Source organism: Ovis aries, chromosome 3 (assembly GCF_016772045.2).
Source record: "Ovis aries strain OAR_USU_Benz2616 breed Rambouillet chromosome 3, ARS-UI_Ramb_v3.0, whole genome shotgun sequence".
Lineage (NCBI taxonomy): Eukaryota > Metazoa > Chordata > Mammalia > Artiodactyla > Bovidae > Ovis > Ovis aries.
The window spans coordinates 75,922,525-75,944,266 of NC_056056.1; the positions used below are offsets into that span (position 1 = coordinate 75,922,525).

The 21,742-nt window shown below is 43.0% G+C and overlaps 1 protein-coding gene across 1 annotated transcript in view; it reads right to left on the bottom strand.

Moving 5' to 3' along the window:
* The window catches only part of STON1 (stonin 1), a 59,923-nt gene that overhangs the window by 11,121 nt on the left and 27,060 nt on the right, over positions 1-21,742 (bottom strand). The window contains exon 2 of the mRNA XM_027966864.2: positions 7,472-9,439. Coding sequence (XP_027822665.1) covers positions 7,472-9,392 — 1,921 coding nt within the window. The 5' untranslated portion in view covers positions 9,393-9,439. The remainder of the gene's footprint in view (positions 1-7,471; positions 9,440-21,742) is intronic.

Here is a 21,742-nt window from a genome sequence, read left to right on the forward strand (position 1 = left end):
AATAACAGGCAAATTTGGCCTTGGAATACGGAATGAAGCAGGGCAAAGACGAATAGAGTTTTGCCAAGAAAATGCACTGTTTATAGCAATCACCCTCTTCCAACAACACAAGAGAAGACTCTACACATGGACATTACCAGATGGTCAACACCAAAATCAGATTTATTATATTCTTTGCAGCCAAAGATGGAGCTCTATATAGTCAACAAAAACAAGACCAGGAGCTGACTGTGGCTCAGATCATGAACTCCTTATTGCCAAATTCAGACTTAAATTGAAGAAAGTAGGGAAAACCACTAGATCATTCAGGTATGACCTAAATCAAATCCCTTATGATTATACAGTGGAAGTGAGAAATAGATTTAAGGGACTAGATCTGATAGATAGATGAATTATGGTTAGAGGCTAGTGACATTGTACAGGAGACAGGGATCAAGACCACCCCCATGGAAAAGAAATGCAAAAAAAACAAAATGGCTGTCTGAGGAGGCCTTACAAATGGCTGTGAAAAGAAGAGAAGTGAAAAGCAAAGGAGAAAAGGAAAGATATAAGCATGTGAATGTAGAGTTCCAAAGAACAGCAAGAAGAGATAAGAAAGCCTTCCTCAGTGATTAATGCAAAGAAATAGAGGAAAACAACAGAATGGGAAAGATTAGAGATCTCTTCAAGAAAATTAGAGATACCAAGGGAACATTTCATGCAAAGATAGGCTCGATAAAGGACAGAAATGGTCGGGACCTAACAGAAGCAGAAGATATTGAGAAGAGGTGGCAAGAATACACAGAAGAACTGTACAAAAAAGATCTTAACGACCCAGATAATCACGATGGTATAATCACTCACCTAGAGCCAGACATCCTGGAATGTGAAGTCAAGTGGGCCTTAAGAAGCATCACTACGAACAAAGCTAGTGGAGGTGATGGAATTCCAATGGAGCTATTTCAAATCCTGAAAGATGATGCTGTCAAAGTGCTGCACTCAATATGCCAGCAAATTTGGAAAATTCAGCAGTGGCCACAGGACTGGAAAAGGTCAGTTTTCATTCCAATCCCAAAGAAAGGCAATGCCAAAGAATGCTCAAACTACTGCACAATTGCACTCATCTCACCCACTAGTAAAGTAATGCTCAAAATCCTTCAAGCCAGGCTTCAGCAATACATGAACCATGAATCCAGATGTTCAAGCTGGTTTTAGAAAAGGCAGAGGAACCAGAGATCAAATTGCCAGCATCCGCTGGATCATGGAAAAAGCAAGAGAGTTCCAGAAAAACATCTATTTCTGCTTTATGGACTATGCCAAAGCCTTTGACTGTGTGGATCACAAGAAACTGTGGAAAATTCTTCAAGAGACGGGAACACCAGACCACCTGACCTGCCTCTTGAGAAATCTATATGCAGGTCAGGAAGCAACAGTTAGAACTGGACATGGAACAACAGACTGGTTCCAAATAGGAAAAGGAGTACATCAAGGCTGTATATCGTCACCCTGCTTATTTAACTTCTATGCAGAGTACATCATGAGAAACGCTGGACTGGAAGAAGCACAAGCTGGAATCAGGATTGCTGGGAGAAATATCAATAACTTCAGATATGCAGATGACACCACCCTTATGGCAGAAAGTGAAGAGGAACTAAAAAGCCTCTTGATGAAAGTGAAAGAGGAGAGTGAAAAAGTTGGCTTAAAGCTCAACATTCAAAAAACGAAGATCATGGCATCTGGTCCCATCACTTCATGGCAAATAGATGGGGAAACAGTGGAAACAGTGTCAGACTTTATGTTTCTGGGCTCCAAACTCATTGCAGATGGTGACTGCAGCCGTGAAATTAAAAGACACTTACTCCTTGGAAGGAAAGTTATGACCAACCTAGATAAGCATGTTGAAAAGCATAGATATTACTTTGCCAACAAAGGTCCGTCTAGTCAAGGCTATGGTTTTCCAGTGGTCATGTATGGATGTTGAGAGTTGGACTGTGAAGAAAGTTGAGCACCAAAGAATTGATGCTTTTGAACTGTGGTATTAGAGAAGACTCTTGAGAGCCCCTTGGACTGCAAGGAGATCCAACCAGTCCATTCCAAAGGAGATCAGCCCTGGGATTTCTTTGGAAGGACTGATGTTGAAGCTGAAACTCCAGGACTTTGGCCACCTCATGTGAAGAGTTGACTCATTGGAAAAGACTCTGATGCTGGGATAGACTGGGGGCAGAAGGGGACGACAGAGGATGAGATGGCTGGATGGCATCACTGACTCGATGGACGTTGGTCTGGGTGAACTCCAGGAGTTGGTGATGGACATGTAGGCCTGGCGTGCTGCGATTCACAGGATCGCAGAGTCGGACACGACTGAGCGACTGAACTGAACTGAACTGACATATGTGCCCTCTGTGGCTAAGGAGTGTTTTCCTGTCCTCATTCTCTCCCCCTACTTCCTCCGTTTCCCCCTCTCTCCCTCCTCGTCTTTATCCACCGCCTTCTCCTCCTTCTCTTTGTCTTTTCCACCCCTAGCAAATCCTGTGCTCAAGGAAAGTCCTCTGTTGTCATTCACACCTTAGTCTGAATGAACGATCTGGGGCCAGCCTTTGTTTAGTGAAAGGCTCACTCACTGTTAAAGTCATATTAAGCAATGGCATGATGGCAGAAAAGATAGTTAAGGAGGCAACATCCCACCTCCCCTAAAATCACATGAGTGATTTCACCAACAGGAAAGGTCAATACTGATCTCACAAATCCCCAAGAAAGGGGCATTTTTTTATGTTCGTTTGTTTTTCATGAGTACAAGTACTTCATATAGTCTTTTTAGTTTCCATGTTTCTAAAATTTTTTTTTCTAACAGCGTAGGTTTTTCAGAAGCTAGCTTGAAAGGGTAACGTTTTAAAGAACTTCTTTTAAAATCCTCTCTTCTCTAAATACCCAGGTGATTTTTAAAATCATATAGAAACATCAAGATGCATTCTAACTCCCTGCTCCTCTGCATGAGGCCCATGGCCAGCAGCCCTGGCATTGCTGGAGCGTGTGTGGGAGACACAGTATGGAGAGACCCACCTGCTGAATCAGAGTCCACATTCTAACAAAGCGATTCATGTGCCTGCCAACACTTGAGAAGCACTGCCTCAGGATAAAGACTTCCTCTCTACCCTAGCCTTACTCTAGGCTTCTCAAGAAAAAAGTGGCAGGAAGCCTCTTACTCTTTGCATTTCCGCCCCTTACCAGCCCTGTGGTGGAGAAGCCTCGGTGACAAGTCCACATGCCCCCAGAAGTGTCCAGCCCCAGCCTGGCTCAGAGCTCCCCCTTCCCCCAGACTCCACTGGTCACAGCTTCACTGCCTTCTCAATGGGCCTCCTCTTGGTGCATAGGCCTGATCTGAATGAAGCAGCTTTGATCCCAAGGGATTTATTTGGTCAGTGAGTTCTCACTATGTAGTTGGCTGGAATGCTTGTAAAACATCTTTCTGCATGAGCCTGGTGCTAGGACAGTCCTCCTCAAGAATTCCCAAAGGCCAGGACCAAGTCCAGCGAGCCTCTCTGGGAATGCATTCTCTAATTGTCCTCAGTGAGCGCAACTGCTGGTAAATGCAGATGGGAGGGTAGTAAGGGAGCTCTAGAAGACACAGGATGCACAGAGCAGGGAGGACTGGTGCCTAGGAGGCCAGGACAGTTCTCCCGGGAGAGGTACCAGGCCAGCGGCGTGGAGAGCCTCTCACAAGCACCCATACCTGGGCCTCAGGCCTGCAGTCTGCTTGGTGGGGATGAGGCCTATATGTGGTATTTTAAATATTAAAGCTCTAATGATTCTAAACTCTAACGTGGAGCCAGGGCTGGAAACAGATTTTAAAAGGAGTGAGGAGAGGCTATCTTAGCTAATGGCACCACTGCCCATCTTTTCGTAAAAGCCAGAGGCCCTGACCTCCTCCTAGCCCCTCCCTTCTCCCCGAGCCCACAGACCGTCTCATTCAGTCCCTCTCCCTCCTACCAGCCTCCCGTTACTTTAATCTACTTCTGAATCTCTCCTCCACGATGTACGCCTGACTTTCTAAAACAAAGCAGAATTCTGTCACAAATGTGCCTGAAAACATTCCAGAGGCCCTGCTGACAATCTCCACACCCTGCAGCGTGGCTCACAACACTTTTCGCATCCTGGTTTCCTCTCCAACTCTCCCCTGAGTCCTGAAACTCAGGTAAGATCCCCCATCGACACGCCTGAGTTTCTGCTGTTTCTGTCTTGATGGAATCTCACTGATTCTCACAGGCCAAGCTGAAGCATCCCCTCTCCAGCAGAGCCTTCCCTACCCGTCCCCGTCCCCCTGCAATGATCACCCCTTCCTCTGGGGTCCCCATCAGGTACGTCGGTACACGCCTGCAATAGAAGAGAGCACAGTGCCATTTTGCCTTTGGAAGCTGCTTCCGCGTCTGCCTCACCCATCAGACATCTGTTTCTGGACAGCAGGGAACATGTTTGTATCTGTGTCCCCCGAGCACCCAGCACAGAGTCTGTACCTACAGGAAATTTCGTGGGTGTTGGTGGAATAGATGCATGAATGAGAGAGCCCTCTCACTAAATTCTTGTTGAATCGATCAATTACCTATACCATTAATTCTGAGAAAATGCAGTATTCTGAACAGGATCACTTTTACAAGAAGCTTTATATATGTTGTTCCCCTTCTAAAATCAGAAAAGGATGCATGGGTTCTCAGTTTGAAAAAGAAGTGTGGTTGCCCCAGTGGGTCTAGGCTGCACCAAGACAGAGCAGCTGGAGTGGGCTCCCTGCACACCTTGCCCCCTGACCTCAGCCAGACAAGCCAGCAGGCTGAACCCTCAGAGGCGTAATCATTCTCCACATCTGTGCAAAAGCTACACTTGACCTTGTTCCGGGTCCAGTGACCATCTCTAGGACTAAAGGAGAACTGCAGGAGTCGGGTTATCACCCAGACCTCAGGAAACATCTCTGGACCGAGGAGATTACAGTCAGCATTCCAGCCTGCCTCCCCCTCTTTCCCTTTGTGTTTAGCAAAATAAAACTCACAAATAACTTTGAGTAGATCCCTTGGAACCACATACTCAAAACCTCACATTTGTTTCCCTGGGAGGAAGACAATCTGAGAATAGTTTTAACTTGTTCCTCCAGCAATGTTATCAAGAAGTCAGGAAACAGTCCCTAAATGGATTCTATCATGGAAGACAATCCCATCATGTTAGAGTTGACCAGGAGGTGCCCATAGAGGCCGCACCTGTGAGCATGCTACCCCATCACTGCCTCTCCCCGCCTGGGCTCTCCTGGCTATTCCTTGGAACTAGGAGGTAACTACTAACTACTGCGAGTCCAGAGAACACTGTGGACGGGAACTGGGCATAAAAGGAGAAGAGCAAGTTCTGCCAGAAAGGGCTACTGAGCAGGGGCTTCCCTTCAGCACAGGGGCCTGGGCTTGTCAGCCGCCAGCTGTGTCTCTCACCTGCCGGGCCTTGTCTGTAACTCAAGCTGCAATTAGTTGAGAGATGTTAAGCCAGAAAACTGCAGGGTACAGACAAGATGGCACGCTGCCCCTAAGGTCCACTGTAGTCTGTGGCTTGTTCTTCCTGCCCCAGAACATTGCAAGACCTGCAGAGCAGTGTCCCTCCACTCAGGCTACACATGAGGTTCACCTGGGCACCTACCCAAGACATTCTGATTTAACTGGCATAGAGTAGAGCCTGAATGGGCTTTCCTTGAGGCTCAGTGGTAAAGAATCCTCCTGCCAATGCAGGAGACATGGGTTTGATCCCTGGGTGGGGAATATTCCCTGGAGGAGGAAATGGCAACCCACTCCAGTATGCCTGCCTGGGAAATCACATGGACAGAGGAGCCTGGCAGTACAGCTTTGCAGTCCATGGGGTTGCAAAGAGTCACACATAACTGAGCATAGCAGAGCAGGCTACTCTAACAGATAGCCAGTTTTGAAAAACATCGCTGGAGGTCTACCCCAAATAAAAATGCTTCCTCTGAAGTCTACAGTGTGAAGGTTTGTTTTAATGAAACTAAATTTCCCTGAAGGACTAGTCCAGCTGAGAGCTGGTTGAAAGCAGGAAACAATCTTACTTCTCTTGAGCCCCAGCACCTGATGAGGCACTTGGAATACAAAAAGTGCTCAATAAAGGTTTGCTTAAATGATGAATGCATCAACTCAAAAGCTCCAAACCTGCCCCCAACTTAGCTCCAAAGCCCAGTGTTCTGCTAGAAATAACTGAACTAAAACAGCGAGCAGCCCTAATTTCAAATTTTGCTTTTTTGCTTTATGATGTTACACCCACACTAACTTACTGCGCCTGCGTGCTAAGTCGCTTCAGTCATATCCGACTCCATGCGACCCTATGGACTGTAGCTGGCCATGCTCCTCTGTTCAAGAGATTCTCCAGGCAAGAATACTGGAGTGAGTTGCCATGCTCTCCTCCAGGGGATCTTCCCAACCCAGAGATCAAACCCAGACCTCTTATGTCTCCTGCACTGGCAGGTGGGTTCTTCACCACTGGTGCCATCTGGGAAGCCCCCACTAACTTACTACTTTAAAATAAATGCAATGCTATAAGTGTCTGTTCAAATGTCTAAACTTCTAGATTCACTGTTTTCTTTGCAAAATAAAAAAAGTAACTGTTCCAATGCTTAATTAAAATTAAAACAACCCATCAAGATGGTCAAATTGGTCAGCAAAAGAAATTAACTTGGGTAAAGATAAAAGGCAGTCTTATTTCAAGGTAAAAGTGAAACTGAAAGTCGCTAAGTCATACTGACTCTGAGATCCCATGGACTGACTATACAGTCCATGGAATTCTCCAAGCCAGAATACTGGAGTGGGAGCCTTTCCTCCTCCAAGGGATCTTCCCAACCCAGGGAAGGAACCCAGGTCTCCCACATTGCAGGCGAATTCTTTACCAGCTAAGCCACAAGGGAAGCCAAAGAATACTGGAGTGGGTTAGCCTATCTCTTCTTCAGCAGATCTTCCCGACCCAAGAATCAAATCGGGGTCTCCTGCTTTGCAGGAGGATTCTTTACCAACTGAGCTATCACTTGAAACAAGGAGGAAGTCTTGGTACTGGCTGAGAATATAAAAGGTTCAAGTATATTCAAGGATGACAGATCTTAAAAAGTTAACTAGGAATCTAAGCTATATGAACAATAATTTTAATATCTGAGGTTGATGTGAAGATGTCCAACTAGAAATTTTCCCTCAGTATCACTATCCATAATAAAATCCTAGTTTCGGATAGTAGTTCTTACACTATTAAAAAAAAATTCAGTTAAACTTATCTGGTAGAAATAGGTATAAAGGGATAAAATAAGTCAGTTGTTTGACTAAACGTTCCATCTCCCACCCACTGATGTAATAAGCATGGCCTTAGCTGACTGACATTATCATCTGCCTCAGTCTGGTTTCAACCCAAGGAGGAGGGTGAAAACATTTAAGAGATTTCATACGAAAATCAGCTTAGCGTGTTGAATATTTACTTGAATTTTTATCAGGAAGCCGGTCTATCTTCCATACCACAGCCCGGTAGGCACTCTCATATTTTGCGGACCCCACTGTGACCTGTATGACAGGTTCAGATTCAAGTTCGTGTAAACTCCCCAGACACGCCCGGCGGTTCATTTTGGCTTTCAGGGACTTCTGCCTCTGGAGGTTCATGGTCCAGAGGGCCTTGATCCACTGAGACGGGACAGGAAAGTGTATCATTATGTTGTCACAGGACCTCAAGGAACCGGCATGGGACGGTCTCTGGACCACCGGGGCCATGTTGACGAAGGCCTGAAGCTCCACATACGCCCCCTGGACAACCACTACCGACTTCAGGGAAAAGGGAAGATCTTCCCCGCTGTGTGAAGTTTTGAAGCGCATCAGCTCAAACCTGCAGGCATCCAGAGGTACAAACTTAATGATTCTTGATTGCTCAAATTCTTGTGCTTTCACACACTTATGAAAATGACAGTCAAGAATATCAATCCCCTTCTTTTCTGGATCTTTCTCAAAATAGCGTTCATTTCGCTTCTGTAGCTCATGGTCATTCAAGGTTAAAAAGCATTCAGTGTTGCCATTCACAAAGCAGAGGCAAGAAATTTGAGTTATCACAGCGCTTTCAACCAACCTTCCTTCTTCTTTAGTGATTTTACCCCAAAAGTTGTCCACAATTTCCAGGAAAATTTCTTGCTCCTCATAGTTCTTCTTTGGCTTTGAAACAGCTGGCAGCTGTACCAGCTCCTCCTCCACAGTGGTCAGAAAGGCGAGGAAGTCATGGTACTCTGTGGACCCCAACTTCAGCATTTGTTCTACGTCTGGTTCGTGAACTACTTCTGTCTTAGAATGGTATTTCCTTTTTTCTGTGTAAGACACATGTTCAATCTTCACAGTATGGATTTTTCCTGCCACACTAAAGTTCTCAACTTTGGGTTCAGAAAGCCTGCAGTATGGATCGAGCTGTAACTCTTTAAATGGTTTTTCTAATCCCTTCTCATAATACATTTGCAAAATTCCTCCAGGTAAGACTTTTAGAAAAATTGGCCCCCACTGACGAGAAGACATCATGTTCTTCTTCTCCGGAATTCTCATCATGAAAGGCCATCCAGCTTTCGGCTGACTCCTGAAGAGCATGTGGGGGACAAAGGAAGAGGCAGCGTCTTCCGCATACAGACGCTGCACAGACAAATTTGCAAATGAGTCTTGGTTCTCAGCTGATTGGAGATATTCAAGCTTCTCACAGATGTAGCTGAGTGAACACTGATTTAAGCCTTTTTGATCCACAGGCACCTCTTTGTCTCTTGATGGGAAGATCTTTCTGCTTCCTGGAGGGTCAAAGGTGAGCTGGGAAGCACTGCCTTCATCTTTCCAGAATGGACTTGAAAAGGCACAGTCTTCCTGAAAATACTGAAATTGGGGAGTATCACTTTGGACCCCTTCAGCCTGGTGAGGGCTCATTTCATCTGCAAGACCCACTTTGGAGGCTGGATGTATACACGAGTGGTCGCTGGGTAAGGAAGCTTGGGAGAAACAGGTTGGCTTAGTAGCCAGTGAGGAAGAACCTGTTGCTGTTATAGATGGACTGCTTGAAGATGATTCTGGAATAGGATAAAGCACATGAGTCCCTGCTTTGGGGATGCCAGGAAAACCTGGGAAGTCTTTGGTAGGTGTAGAAAGAGGAGAGTTACTTGGAGGTCCTGGACTGAAGTAAAAGTCTACGATGGGAGAGGAGAGAGGGGTGCTGCTGGTAGAGGAGGATCCACTGGGAAATTCCTTAGGGCCAGAAAGGTTCAGTTTAAGTCCATTTGGCCGACAAATGCCTTGATTCTCCAGAGGGAAATTCTTTGACTTTTGAGAAGACTGAAAAGTGGGGTCGTCATCAAATGTGACCCAGTTGCCTGGGTTCGTGGAACACATCTTTGGGATCAGACTGTGGTCTTGCCAATGAATCAGATATGTTGTCTCTGTTAAAGGAGAAAGAGAAAATAATATAAAACGAGGGGGAACAAAATTCAAGTTACTAGAGGTCTTCATTCTGAGAAATACTTGGATTTTTAAATATCCAGATTTATAGATTAACTGAGTTTAAAGAAATGCTTGAAACAGTAACAGTTTGATGGCTGAATGGATTAAAAAAAAAACAAGATCTAAATGTACATTATTTATAAGAGACCCACTTTAGATTTAAAAAATACAGAGGCTGAAAGTGTAAAAAGTACACAAGTGAAAAGACAGAAAAAGATATTCTATGGAAATAGGAACCAAAAGAGAGCAGAGGTGGCCATACTAATAGCACAGAATAGACTTTAGGTCAAAAACTGTCACAAAAGCCAAAAAAGGGCATTATATAATGAAAGAAAGGTCAGCTCCCCAGGAAGATCTTACAAGTACATATAAACCCAACATCAAAGCACCCAAATATATGAGGCAAACATGAAAAAACTGACGGGAGAAGAAGACAGCAACACAATAATAGTAACAGATTTCAATACTTCCATTTCAATAATGGACAGAACAACCAGACAGAAGATCAATAGAGAAATAGAGGACTTGAACAACACTGTAGACCAAATGAACCTGTCAGATACATACAAAATAGTCCACATAATAGCATCAGAATACACATTCTTCTCAAGCACACACATAACATTCTTCAGAAGAGATCAGTTAATGTACAAAAAGTCTCAACAAATTTAAAAAGATTGAAACCATATCAAGTATCTTTTCCAATCACAACAGAATAAAACTGGAAAAAAACTGGAAAATTCACAAGCAAGTAGAAATTGAGCAATACACTTTGAACAATCAAGAAGTCAAGAAACTGAAAAGGAAATTAGAAAATATCATAAGACAAACAAAAATGAAAATACAACATACCAAAACTTATGGGATGCACCAAAACCAGTACCAAGAGGGGCATTTACTCTGCCTACCAGTGCAAGAGATGCAAAAGACCCAGGTTCAGTCCCTAGGTCAGGAAGATCTCCTGGAGTAGGAAGTGCAAGAGTGTTTAATGATAAACACTTACATTTAAAAAGAAAAGTGAAAGTAATAGTTGCTCAGTTTTGTCTGACTCTTTGTGACCCCATGAACTGTACTCCACCAGGGTCCTCTGTTCACGGAATTCTCCAGGCAAGAATACTGGAGTGGGTAGCCATTCCCTTCTCCAAGGATTAAAAAGAAGAAAAATCTCAAATAAATAACATGTTATATCTCAAGAAACTGAAAAAGAAAACAAACTAAGCCCAAAGTTAGCGGAAGAAAGCAAAGAAATGTTAGAGCAGAAATAAATGAAACCGGGAACAAAGATTTTTAAAAATCAATGACCCAATTTTTTTGAAAAGATCAACACTGACAAACGTTTAATTAGACTGAGAAAAAAAGAGAAAATAATCAAATTAGAAATCAAAGAGGAAAAAAATAGATCTATGTATAACTGAATTACTTTGCTGTACATCTGAAACTAACATTGTTAATCAACTATACTCCAAAATAATTTTTTTAAATAGTTAATTAATCAAAGAGGAGACATCACAGAAATGAAAAGTTATTATAAGGGACTGTGTGTGTGTGTCCTCAGTTGTGTCCCACTCTGCAATCCCATGGACTGCAGCCCACCAGGCTCCCCTGTCCATGTAATTTTCCAGGCAAGAATACTGGAGTGGGTTGCCATCTCCTACTCCAGGAGATCTTCCTGACCCAGGGACTGAACCTGGGTCTCTGGCACTGGTAGGCAGTCTTTACCACTGAGCCACCTGGGAAGACCCTATAAGGCACTACTACTATGAACAATTACATGCCAACAAATTGGATAACCTAGAAGAATTGGGTAAATTCCTAGAAACATTCATCTACCAAGACTGAATCATAAAGAAATAGAAAATATGAACAGCCTATAATTAGTACAGAATTGAAACAGTAGTCAAAATCTCCCCCTAAAAGTAAAGCTCAGACACAGATGGCTTCACTTAAGAATTCTACCATTTAAAGAATTAGCAGCAACCCTTCTCAAACTCTTCTAAAAACTGAAGATGAGGGAAGACTTCCAAAATCACTTTATGAGGACAGCATTACTCTTATACCAAAGCCAAAGATACTACAAGTAAACTAGAAGCCAAAAAAATCCTCAACAGAATACTAGCAAACCAAATTAAATAGCAGGTTAAAAGGATCATACACCATTATCAAGTGGGATTTATCCCTGGGAAGCAAGAATAGTTCAACAAATGAAAATCAATCAATATGATATACCATATTAACAGGACAAAGAATGAATATCATATGATCATCTCAGTAGATGCAGAAAAAGCATTTTACAAAACTCAATATCTTTTCATAGTAAGAAATCACTTAATAAACTAGGAGTTGAAGGAAATTACCTCAACATAATAAAGGCCACAAATGAAAAGCCCATGACTAATATATTCAATGGGAAAAAAACTAAGTTTTTCCTCTAATGTTAGAAACAAAGCAAGAATGTCCACTCTTAACACTTCTATTCAGCACAGTACTAGAACCCCTAACCAGAGCAATCAGGCAAAAAAAAAGAAATAAAAGGCACCCAAATCAGAAAGCAAAGAGATACAGTGTGTCTGTTTGTAGATGTTATGACCTTACATGTAGAAAACTCTAAAGAGTACATTCATACACATACACCACACAAACTTAGAATAAATGAATTCAGCAAAGTTGCAGGATACAAAAACAACATATAAAATCAGCTGCATTTCCATACACAATTTAACAACCCAAAAATAAAACTGATAAAAATAATTTGGTTTACAACATCATAAAAAAACTTTAGGAATAAATTTAACTAAAGCGGCAAAAGACTTGTACACTGAAATCTACAAAGCATTATTGCAGGAAGGAACTAAAGAGACTCAAATAAATAGAAAGACACCCCATGTTCACAGAGTAGAAGGTTTAATATTGTTAAGATGTCCATACCATCCAAGTGACCTACAGATTTAATGCAAAATCCCAATGACGTTTTTTGCAGAAATTAAAAAAAAAAAAAAAAAAGCAATCATAAAGTTTGTATGGAATCTCAAAGGCCTTTGAATAGCCCAAACAATCTTGAGAAAGGAAAACAAAGTTGAAGGCTCCACACCTCTTGACATCAAAACATAAAAAGCTTTGGTAATCAAAACAGTATGGTACTGGTATAAAACCCAACTGACCAACAGAACCAAATATAAAGCTCCCAAGTAAACTGATACATATATGGTCAAATGATCCTCTTTAAGGGTGCCAAGATAATACAATGGGAAAAGAATTGTCTCTTTAACAAATTGTGTGGAGAAAACTGGATATCCATAGGAAAAGAATTGATCCTTGTCCAAGCAAAAAGAAAGCTCCTTGTTGGACCCTTATCCTACACCATATAGGAAATCAACTAAAAACGAATGAAAGATCTAAACACAAGACCCTGAAACTATAAAACTCCTGGAAGAAAATAGGGGAAAAGCCTCATGACATTGGTCTCGGTAATGATTTCTTGAGTATGACACCACAAAGACAGAAAATAAAAGTGAAAACAGACAAGTGAGACCACATCACACTAAAAAGCTTCTGTACAACAAAACAAACAATCACCAGAGTGAAAAGGTTAATATATGGAATGGGAGAAAATATTTGCAATCTTACATGTGATAAGGAGTTTTATATACAAAACATGTAAGGAACTCCTCCAACTTGATAGCAAAAAACAAACTAGTAATCAAATTTAAAAACGGGCAACATACTTCAATAGATACTTCTTCAAACAAGATATATAAATGGACAACAGGTATAAAAAAGGTACCCAACATCACTAAATAACCAGGGAGAGCTAAATCAAAGCCACAGTAAGATCACCTTACACTTACTAGGATGGCCATTACCAAAACAAAAAAAATAGCAGATGACAAAAACCCACACACAAAACACACACAAAATAACAAATGTTGGCAAGGATGTGGAGAAGTTAGAACCCCTGTGCATTTTTGGTGGATTGTAAAATGCAAAACAGAAGTTCTCAAAATTAAAACAAAACAAAACAAAACAAAAAACAAAACTACCATATGATCCAGCAATCTTACTTCTGTGTATTTATTCAAAAGAATTGAAAATGGGACCTCAGGTATATGCACTCCCACATTCATTACAGCATATTCAGAACAGAGGTGATAACCTAAATGTCCATCATCTGATGAATGGATTTTAAAAGTATGGCATATACTTACAATGGAACATTATTCAGCCTTAAGAAGAAAGGAAATTCAGACACATGCTATGGCATGGCTGAGCCTTAAGGATATAATGTTGAGTGAAACAGGCCAATCACAAAAATACACACGTTGTATGATTCCACTTATGTGAGGCATCTCAGTTAGTAATAGGAAGGAGAATGGTGGTTGCCAGGGGCACCAGGGAGAGGAAATAGGGGTGTTTCTGCTCAATGGGTACAGAATTTTAGTCATTCAAGATGAACACGTTCTAGAGATCTGTTGTACAACAACGTGCAATAGTTAACAATACTGTACTGTACACTTTGGTTTTTGATAAAAGATTTTAAATGTTAAGCTTTTAACTGTGATGTTAAAAACTGCAACACCTTTGAATTCAGAAAGTCTTTATCTGAATGACTCCTATGTAGTTAGACCTTGTCAATGCTGCAGAAAATACAGGAGAATATAAAAACCCAATTTATAATGAACTATAACCCACTGACAGCTCCAAAGGTTTATAGTTTACAGCACTTTCAAATTCACAGTCTCATTTATCAAAACAACCTTGGGAGGTATATATCATTATTCCCATTTCATAGTTGAGATTACTTGGATTTAGAGTCATTGCCTGAAGTCACCCAACTAGTAAGAGACAGAAGTAGGATTTTTTTTTTTAATAATAGACTTATTGACATATAATTCACACACATAAAATGACAATTCAATGATGTTTCATTCAGCGATATCCAGAATTGTGCAACTATCTAATTCCAGAGCATTCTTATCAATTTAAAAATAACCTATGAGCAATCACTCCCCATTCTCCTCCTCCCCCAGGCCCTGGCAATCTACTTTCTTTTCCTATGAATTTGCCTAGTCTGGACAGTTCATCTAAATAGAAGCTACAGCATGTGGCCTTTTGTGTCTGGCTTCTTTCACTCTGCATAACGTTTTCATTCAAAGTTCATCCATGTCATGGCATGTATCAGAACTTCATTCCTTTTTGTAGATGGATAATAGTTCAGCATAAGAATATCCCACATTTTGTTTATCCACTTATCGGTTGAGGGACGTTTAGTTTGCTTCTATTTTTTGGCTATTATAAATAATCCTGCTATGAACATTTGTGTAGAAGCTTTAGTGTGATCATTTCTCTCGGGTATATACCTAAACTTGGAAAGAATCAGAATTTGAAGTCGGGTCACCTCATCCTGATCTAGTACAGCAAAAATTATTGAAAGTATTCTAATGGTATCAGAGGAGAGGCATATAGGCCCCAGCATGGAACTAGGGGCTGGGTACCCAAATGCTGGTCACTCCTCTGCCACTCACAAACTGTGTGTTAAGCCACTCCAGACATTCAGTGATTAGAGAAGAATAATCTATGAGGTCATTTCCAACTCTACAATAATTCTATGGTGGTTGACATCCAACTAAATTTTTTCTTAAGCAGAAGTTGTGTTACCACTGGGATTTTTGACCAAACTTCCAAACTGACAGAAAATAAAACTCCACAAGATCTACTGATAGGAAAATTCAAAATCTGTTGGAATAAAGCCCATGAGAAAGGCACATTTTTCTCCTCCCAGTCTGCTTCCTCATCTCTCCTTGTGGATAATGAAGGCTCAACCAATGCAATCATCCAAGCTTGGAAAAGAGCCAACACAAAGAGAGGAAGGGCCTGGGGCTCCAGTGGGGACAGGCCCGCTCAGTGTTGTCATTTGCTAAATCTACACACTCTCGAGGGCACAGAAACACCCAGTGAGCAGCAGCCCAGGCCAGCTGGCTGTCTCTGGAGAGCATTCACTGTCACTGGCCTTGGGCTAAAGTTGCCGTACAGCACTTTCCCTCCGAAGCACGAACAGTGATGTTTCCATGGGATGCAGCCAGGAGGCTCAGACGGAGGAAATCAGCAACAATATTTCTTGATTCATCCCATCCCATGTTCTTCAGAAGGAATCCAGCCAAAATAATTCTTCATATAGGGTGAGAGATTGGGTAAATATTTGCTTTAGTTGGGTTTATTAGAAATAAAAAGAACACCAACAGAAAAAATAGCTCAGCTTCAGACTGAATCCTATTTCTAACCTACACCAAACATTTCACTTCATCCATTTTCCATTGGGAGCTTCCACAAATTGAAAGTGGTACTGGTTTCATCAGAGTTTTTACTTATTATGGTGGGTGGGGGCTGGGGGTGGGGAGTGACTTCCCTAAGCTAAATAAAGAAATCAGTCTCATTACTTTTTAAGTGACCCTTGAACTTCTTATAAGCACATCTTAGCAAAAAATCTACCCTGAAGGCAAAATCTACTCAAAGTGCTCTCTTTGCCCTATGTAGGATTCTTCCACAAGGAGGAACTCAGCAAATATACTGTAAGTTTAATTCAACCAAACAGAACTGTATCCAACAGGAACCCAAACTTTCGTCCCTGTTGAAAAGACAGCACTCAGATGGGCTCGGAGGTGAGACTCCGGCTCCCTGCGGTCCAGGACAGGTTCGCTTCCCACCTGCTCCTCTTTCTCCTCCTCGGCATCCCTCCACGTCCTTCCTTATCAGTCCTTTCTACCTGAATGGCTTTTGCTCGGTTCCTCTCTATATGACCTCATCTTTCTATTTCAGTCTCAAAGTTCTAGTTCTGCACCCCACGCAGTCTTTCTAAAGTCAACAACTAGCCTGCATTCCATCCAGCACTTACCTTCTCTCCTGACCCGTCCCCACTCCCAGCAGGGAAAGGCGGCCACATCTTGTCCACGGCACTGTCCAAGGTCCAGGGAGGGGTGAGAAAGCTCAGAGTCGAGAGATCTAGAATGTATCTTCTTGTAATCATCTGCAACTTCTCCCATCTACTTCAAGGCATTGGAATCCAAAAGTATTCAAGTAATAACACCAATTTAACCTCAGCATTTTTTTTCCTGACTTGCAAATGGAATAGGATCTAAATCTACGTCTCCGAGAGGGTCCAAGTTCTCCCACTCCAGAGCCCTTTTAAGGGCAACATCTCAGCATCTCAGTGAAGGAGAGGGAAGCCTGGTATGCTGCAGTCTGTGGGGTCGCAAAGAGTCGGACATGACTGAGCAACTGAACGACAAAAAGTAATCGCTTTACAAAGTTGTGTTAGTTCTGCTGTACAACCAAGTGCACAGCTACACGTAAACATGTGAATCAGCTATACGCAGACTCCCTCCCTCCTGAATCCCCCTCCTATCCCGCCCCTCTGCCCCCTAGGTCATCACAGAGCACCACGCTGAGTTCCCTGTGGTACAGCTCCCCACTAGCTGTCTATCTCACACACGGTAGTGTATGTGTGTCAACTCTACTCTCCCAATTCGTCCCGCTCTCCCCTTCCCACCACGCCCACGTATCTACTCTGAGTCTCTATTCCTGTCCTTCTAGTAGAAAAATGGTACAACATCTCATTTAAACTTTACAACAATCCCAAGACGACCAAAGCATTGGACAGCCTTCTCCAAAGTCAAGATCTGGTTAGTGGAGAGCTGGGAACCCAGGACTCTGTGCACCAAGTCCCAGCTGCCTTCCTCTGAAGCAGATTCCCCTGGTTTGACTGCCTGGCTTTCTCCTCAGCATTCCATCCCACCCTACACGCCCTAATCCTTTCAGAGATCTGTTTTTCAGCCAATCCGGATTATCCTGTGTTAGGACCAAACTGAAGCCAGGACAGGCTCTAAGGGGCAGGCCCGCAGGCAGTGTAGCTAGCTCAACCAGAAAAAATCCCTGTAGCCCCCCGCCCGCGCCAGACCCGAGCCAATCCAGATTAGGGATTCGAGGTTTAAAAGTCCCGCGCACATACGGTTTAACCAATCAGCTATGCCGTATAAAAGTATAGGTGATTCAGAACTCGGGGCCCTTGTTCCAATCCACTGCGTTGGATGAAACTTGGGCCCTGGCTGGAGCTAGCAATAAATTCCCTTTTTGCGTTTGCATTGCTGTGGATGTCTTATTCTCTCAGTTTGGGGACTCGGACTCTGGGCATAACACCTGAAACTCCTAGAAGACAATTCCAATCAAACTTCAGCAAACAGAGTAAGACACCAAGACTCCATACAAGGCACAGATAGAAAAGGAAAATGTATCATGGTGAAAATTTCTAGAAGTCAGTCTCTGAGGTTTAAAGGTTTCCAGGGGAGCATGTTTGCTTCCTCTTAAGACTATTAGTGAAGTGAAGTGAAGTGAAGTCGCTCAGTCATGTCCAACTCTTTGCGACCCCGTGGACTATAGCCCACCAGGCTCCTCCGTCCATGGGATTCTTCAGGCAAGAATACTGCAGTGGGTTGCCATTTCCTTCTCCAGGGGGTCTTCCCAATCCAGGGATCGAACCCAGGTCTCCAGCATTGCAGGCAGACGCTTTAACCTCTGAGCCACCTTAACAGGTCTTGAGACTATTAGGGAACTATTAAGACTGTTCTTTTCAGCTGCTTATTTTCAAAGCAGCATCAGAGTCCAGTGAACTTAAGAACAAATTAAAAGCCAGTGCACACGCTTACTCACACTGGGAACAACAAGGTTGTAGGTAGAACAGTGGTCTTCAACCTCTTACCTCAACACATGGGCAGCTGGCACTCAGAAACCTAGCACATTCCCTCGGCCGTACCAAGCATTTAACCACCTCTCCAAATGTCTAGGGAGGCCCTAAAATTATTAATTATCAGCACCATTAAAAGTGTTAGGTCAGCAAAGGAGGGCCTCAGGCCACAACGAACATGAAAAAAGCTGTATTTACATACAATTCTTGTACCCAACCCCCTTCTTCCACTGAAGAAAGTATACCAGGAGAAAGACAAAAGTTATATGCTATCACATACCTTAAAAAGTAATACAAATGAACTCATTTACAAAACAGAAACAGACTCACAGACACAGAAAACAAACTTAGAGTTACGAAAGGGTGAGGGAGGGATAAATTGGGAGTATGGGATTCATCGATGCACACCAACATATTAAAATAGAATAAATAGTAAAAAAGGATAAACTGTATAGCACAGGAACTATATTCAGTGTCTTGTAAAAAACTGTAATAGAAAAGAATCAAAAATATATAGAGATATATACACATATATGTGTAACTGCACTACTTTGCTATATTCCTGAAGCTAACAATATTGTAAATCAACAATACTTCAACTAAAAAAATAAAAATAAAGAAATCATACTGGAATTCTTATAAAAGTATTATGGAGATCCATAAAGTTAATCTCTACACTGCCCTCCCCAGTTCAAAGAAACACTGAATTTAGAATAAGGCAGAAATGGGAGGTATTCTGTTCAATTAACCGCACCAAAAACACTTATCAAGTACCTAGTAAGTCTCCTTGGTCTCATGGTCTCCTAAGGACTGTATGTAAAGAATCTCATTTAATCCTCGCAACACCACGTGGTGTTGATTTAATAATATAATACAAATGTATATGGCTTCCCTGGTGGCTCAGCAGTGAAGAATCTGCCTGCAATGCAGGAGACACAGGTTCAGTCCCTGGGTCAGGAAGATCCCCTGGAGAAGAAAATGGTAACCCACTGCAGTAGTCTTGCCTGTAGAATTCCATGGACAGAGGAGCCTGGTGGGCTAGTCCAAGGGGTCGCGAAGAGTCACACATGACTTAGCGACTGTTGCTACTGCTGCTGCTAAGTCGCTTCAGTCGTGTCCGACTCTACGTGACCCCATAGACAGCAGCCCACCAGGCTCCCCTGTCCCTGGGATTCTCCAGGCAAGAACTCTGGAGTGGGTTGCCATTTCCTTCTCCAATGCATGAAAGTGAAGTCACTCAGTCGTGTCCGGCTCTTAGCGACCCCATGGACTGTAGCCCACCAGGCTCCTCCATCCATGGGATTTTCCAGGCAAGAGTACTGGAGTGGGGTGCCATTGCCTTCTCCAGATTTAGCGACTAAACCACCAAAAAATTATACATGTATATGTATAATATTACCATTTTTTTAGAAAAGGAAAACAAGGCTCAGAGAGGTTAAGCTACTTGCCTAAAGTCACCGAGCCAGAAGAGGCACACCTGAACTATGACCTGGGCTGTCTGATCCCAAAGTCCATGCCTAATAGCATCCACCAGCCCAGAGATCCAAGGACTTACCAGTGTCACCCTGTCACCCTTCACTAAGGAGACAGTTTCAGGTCAGGAGCTACTACTTCCTGGAGCCTGGAACTCTGTGACCTGAAGGATGCCGTTCTCACCTGAGAAGAGCCTGTTTCTCCACAAAGTGCATCCCAAGCGACTGCCCTGGGACGTCAGGCTGTGGGAAAGACAAACTCTGAGACAGCTGTTCTAAACAAAAATAGCTGAGGAGCAATTTGGGTCAAATCTGAGAGCAGCTTTCACAACTCACTCTGCTCTACTTCCGGTCCCTTTTTGACTGCCTCAACTGGACATCCCACTGTTAGTGATGAAAACTGTTCAGACTTGCTGCCCAACACATACACTGAGGTCCACCCTCTCCTCTGGTGACCATCTTGGAACACTAAGTCCCCGCATTCATCCCTCCTCTCATGCCAGCCCCAACCCCTCTAGTCTCAAGGGTCTACTTCTGTGTTCTTGCCTGTTTCCCTTTGCTTTTCTTCAGAAACTATTGAAGTCAAGTGTAAATACAAACTTCTACCTTTCACCGCAGATGGTCAAACAAAAATCAGATTAGTGCCACTTGGTTACTGAATCAGCATTCCAGGGGGTATGCAGCTGTACCCTCTGTCGCCATGTCAGTGGGTCACCTGTGAAGACCACCACCCTCTAGGACTATCTCTAGGGTCTGGCTTCTCTGTCTATGCCAGGTGCTGAAGAGGTATCCAGCAGAGCTCAGGGAAGCGACGCTAGCACCTAGCAGTAGCCTCCTGCGCTCAGCCCCGCCCAAGCTATCCTAGTCAGGCTGACTCCTACTCAAGCCCCATGAACACATCAGGACCCTAAGCAATGCCCTCGCCTCTGCAGGGGGTTGAATCTAGTCCTTTATGCCAGTGACTTCTTTGCTCTACAGCAATGCTGCATAATCAAGAGAAAGAATGTCTTCATGTCAATTTCTGTGTGGTTCCACTGGCTGCCTCCCAAATAAGGAATTCTTCCATTTTCCAGAATGCCTGACTCCCCAACTGCAATAATGGAACCAGGCTGGAGCTGTGTTTGAAATAAAACAATCTCCCTCTTGTTTTGTGTGGCTGGAGGTCTGCAACCTAGTTACCCTCTTTGCACTGGGGATTTACATCCCAGAAACAAAGCCAAAATCAGGGACAGCCCAGGGTGCAAAATGCATCTGTGAAGAATCTCTTTAAAAGTGTTTAAGAAAGAATTTAACAGCATTAAATTCTGTTCTTAGAAGAATTTTCTATGAAAATGTTTACACTCTGAGCTTAAGTCACAGGAAAGGTGTCCACTGCATGTATTGAATATATTACTAGTACATATGTTCTGCAGCCCATAATATTTAATCACAAACACATGCGGCATTTAGTTCAGCTGTGTGACAGGAAATACCATTTGTAAAATATTAAACTGTAGCAATATGTATCTGTGTCTTTCGATATTATCCATGCTGGTTCCCTTTCTACATGTGGATGGTGGCTGTAAGGTTAAAACCTAAAAACCTGGGACCCACAACCCAAGACTCAGTCACTCTGTACAAACAGTTCTCAACTAGAGGGATTTAGTTTTCCAAGGCACATGGGGCTTTGTCTGAAGATATCTTTGGTCTTTACAACTAGGGAATGGGCAGGGGCTGCTGTCATTTAGCGAGGAGACGCTATTCAACAGATCCTCTAATGCACAGGACAGCCCCAAAGCAAAGAATGGTCCAGCCCAATGTATCAACAGCACCAAGGATGCGAAATCCTGCCCTGTACTGAGGTCAGTGAGCTGAGTGTGGTGAGCAGGGTATCTACTCTCCCACATTTGTCTACCTTATGGACAGTGAATCGGGGCTTCAGCTCAGGGATCTGCCTGAGGCGGCACAACTAGAAAACAGTGCTGTCAGAACTGAACCCTGTGCTGGGCTCTAAATCTCCTGCTCTTTTACTACACCACACTGTCTACCAGAGCAGGAAT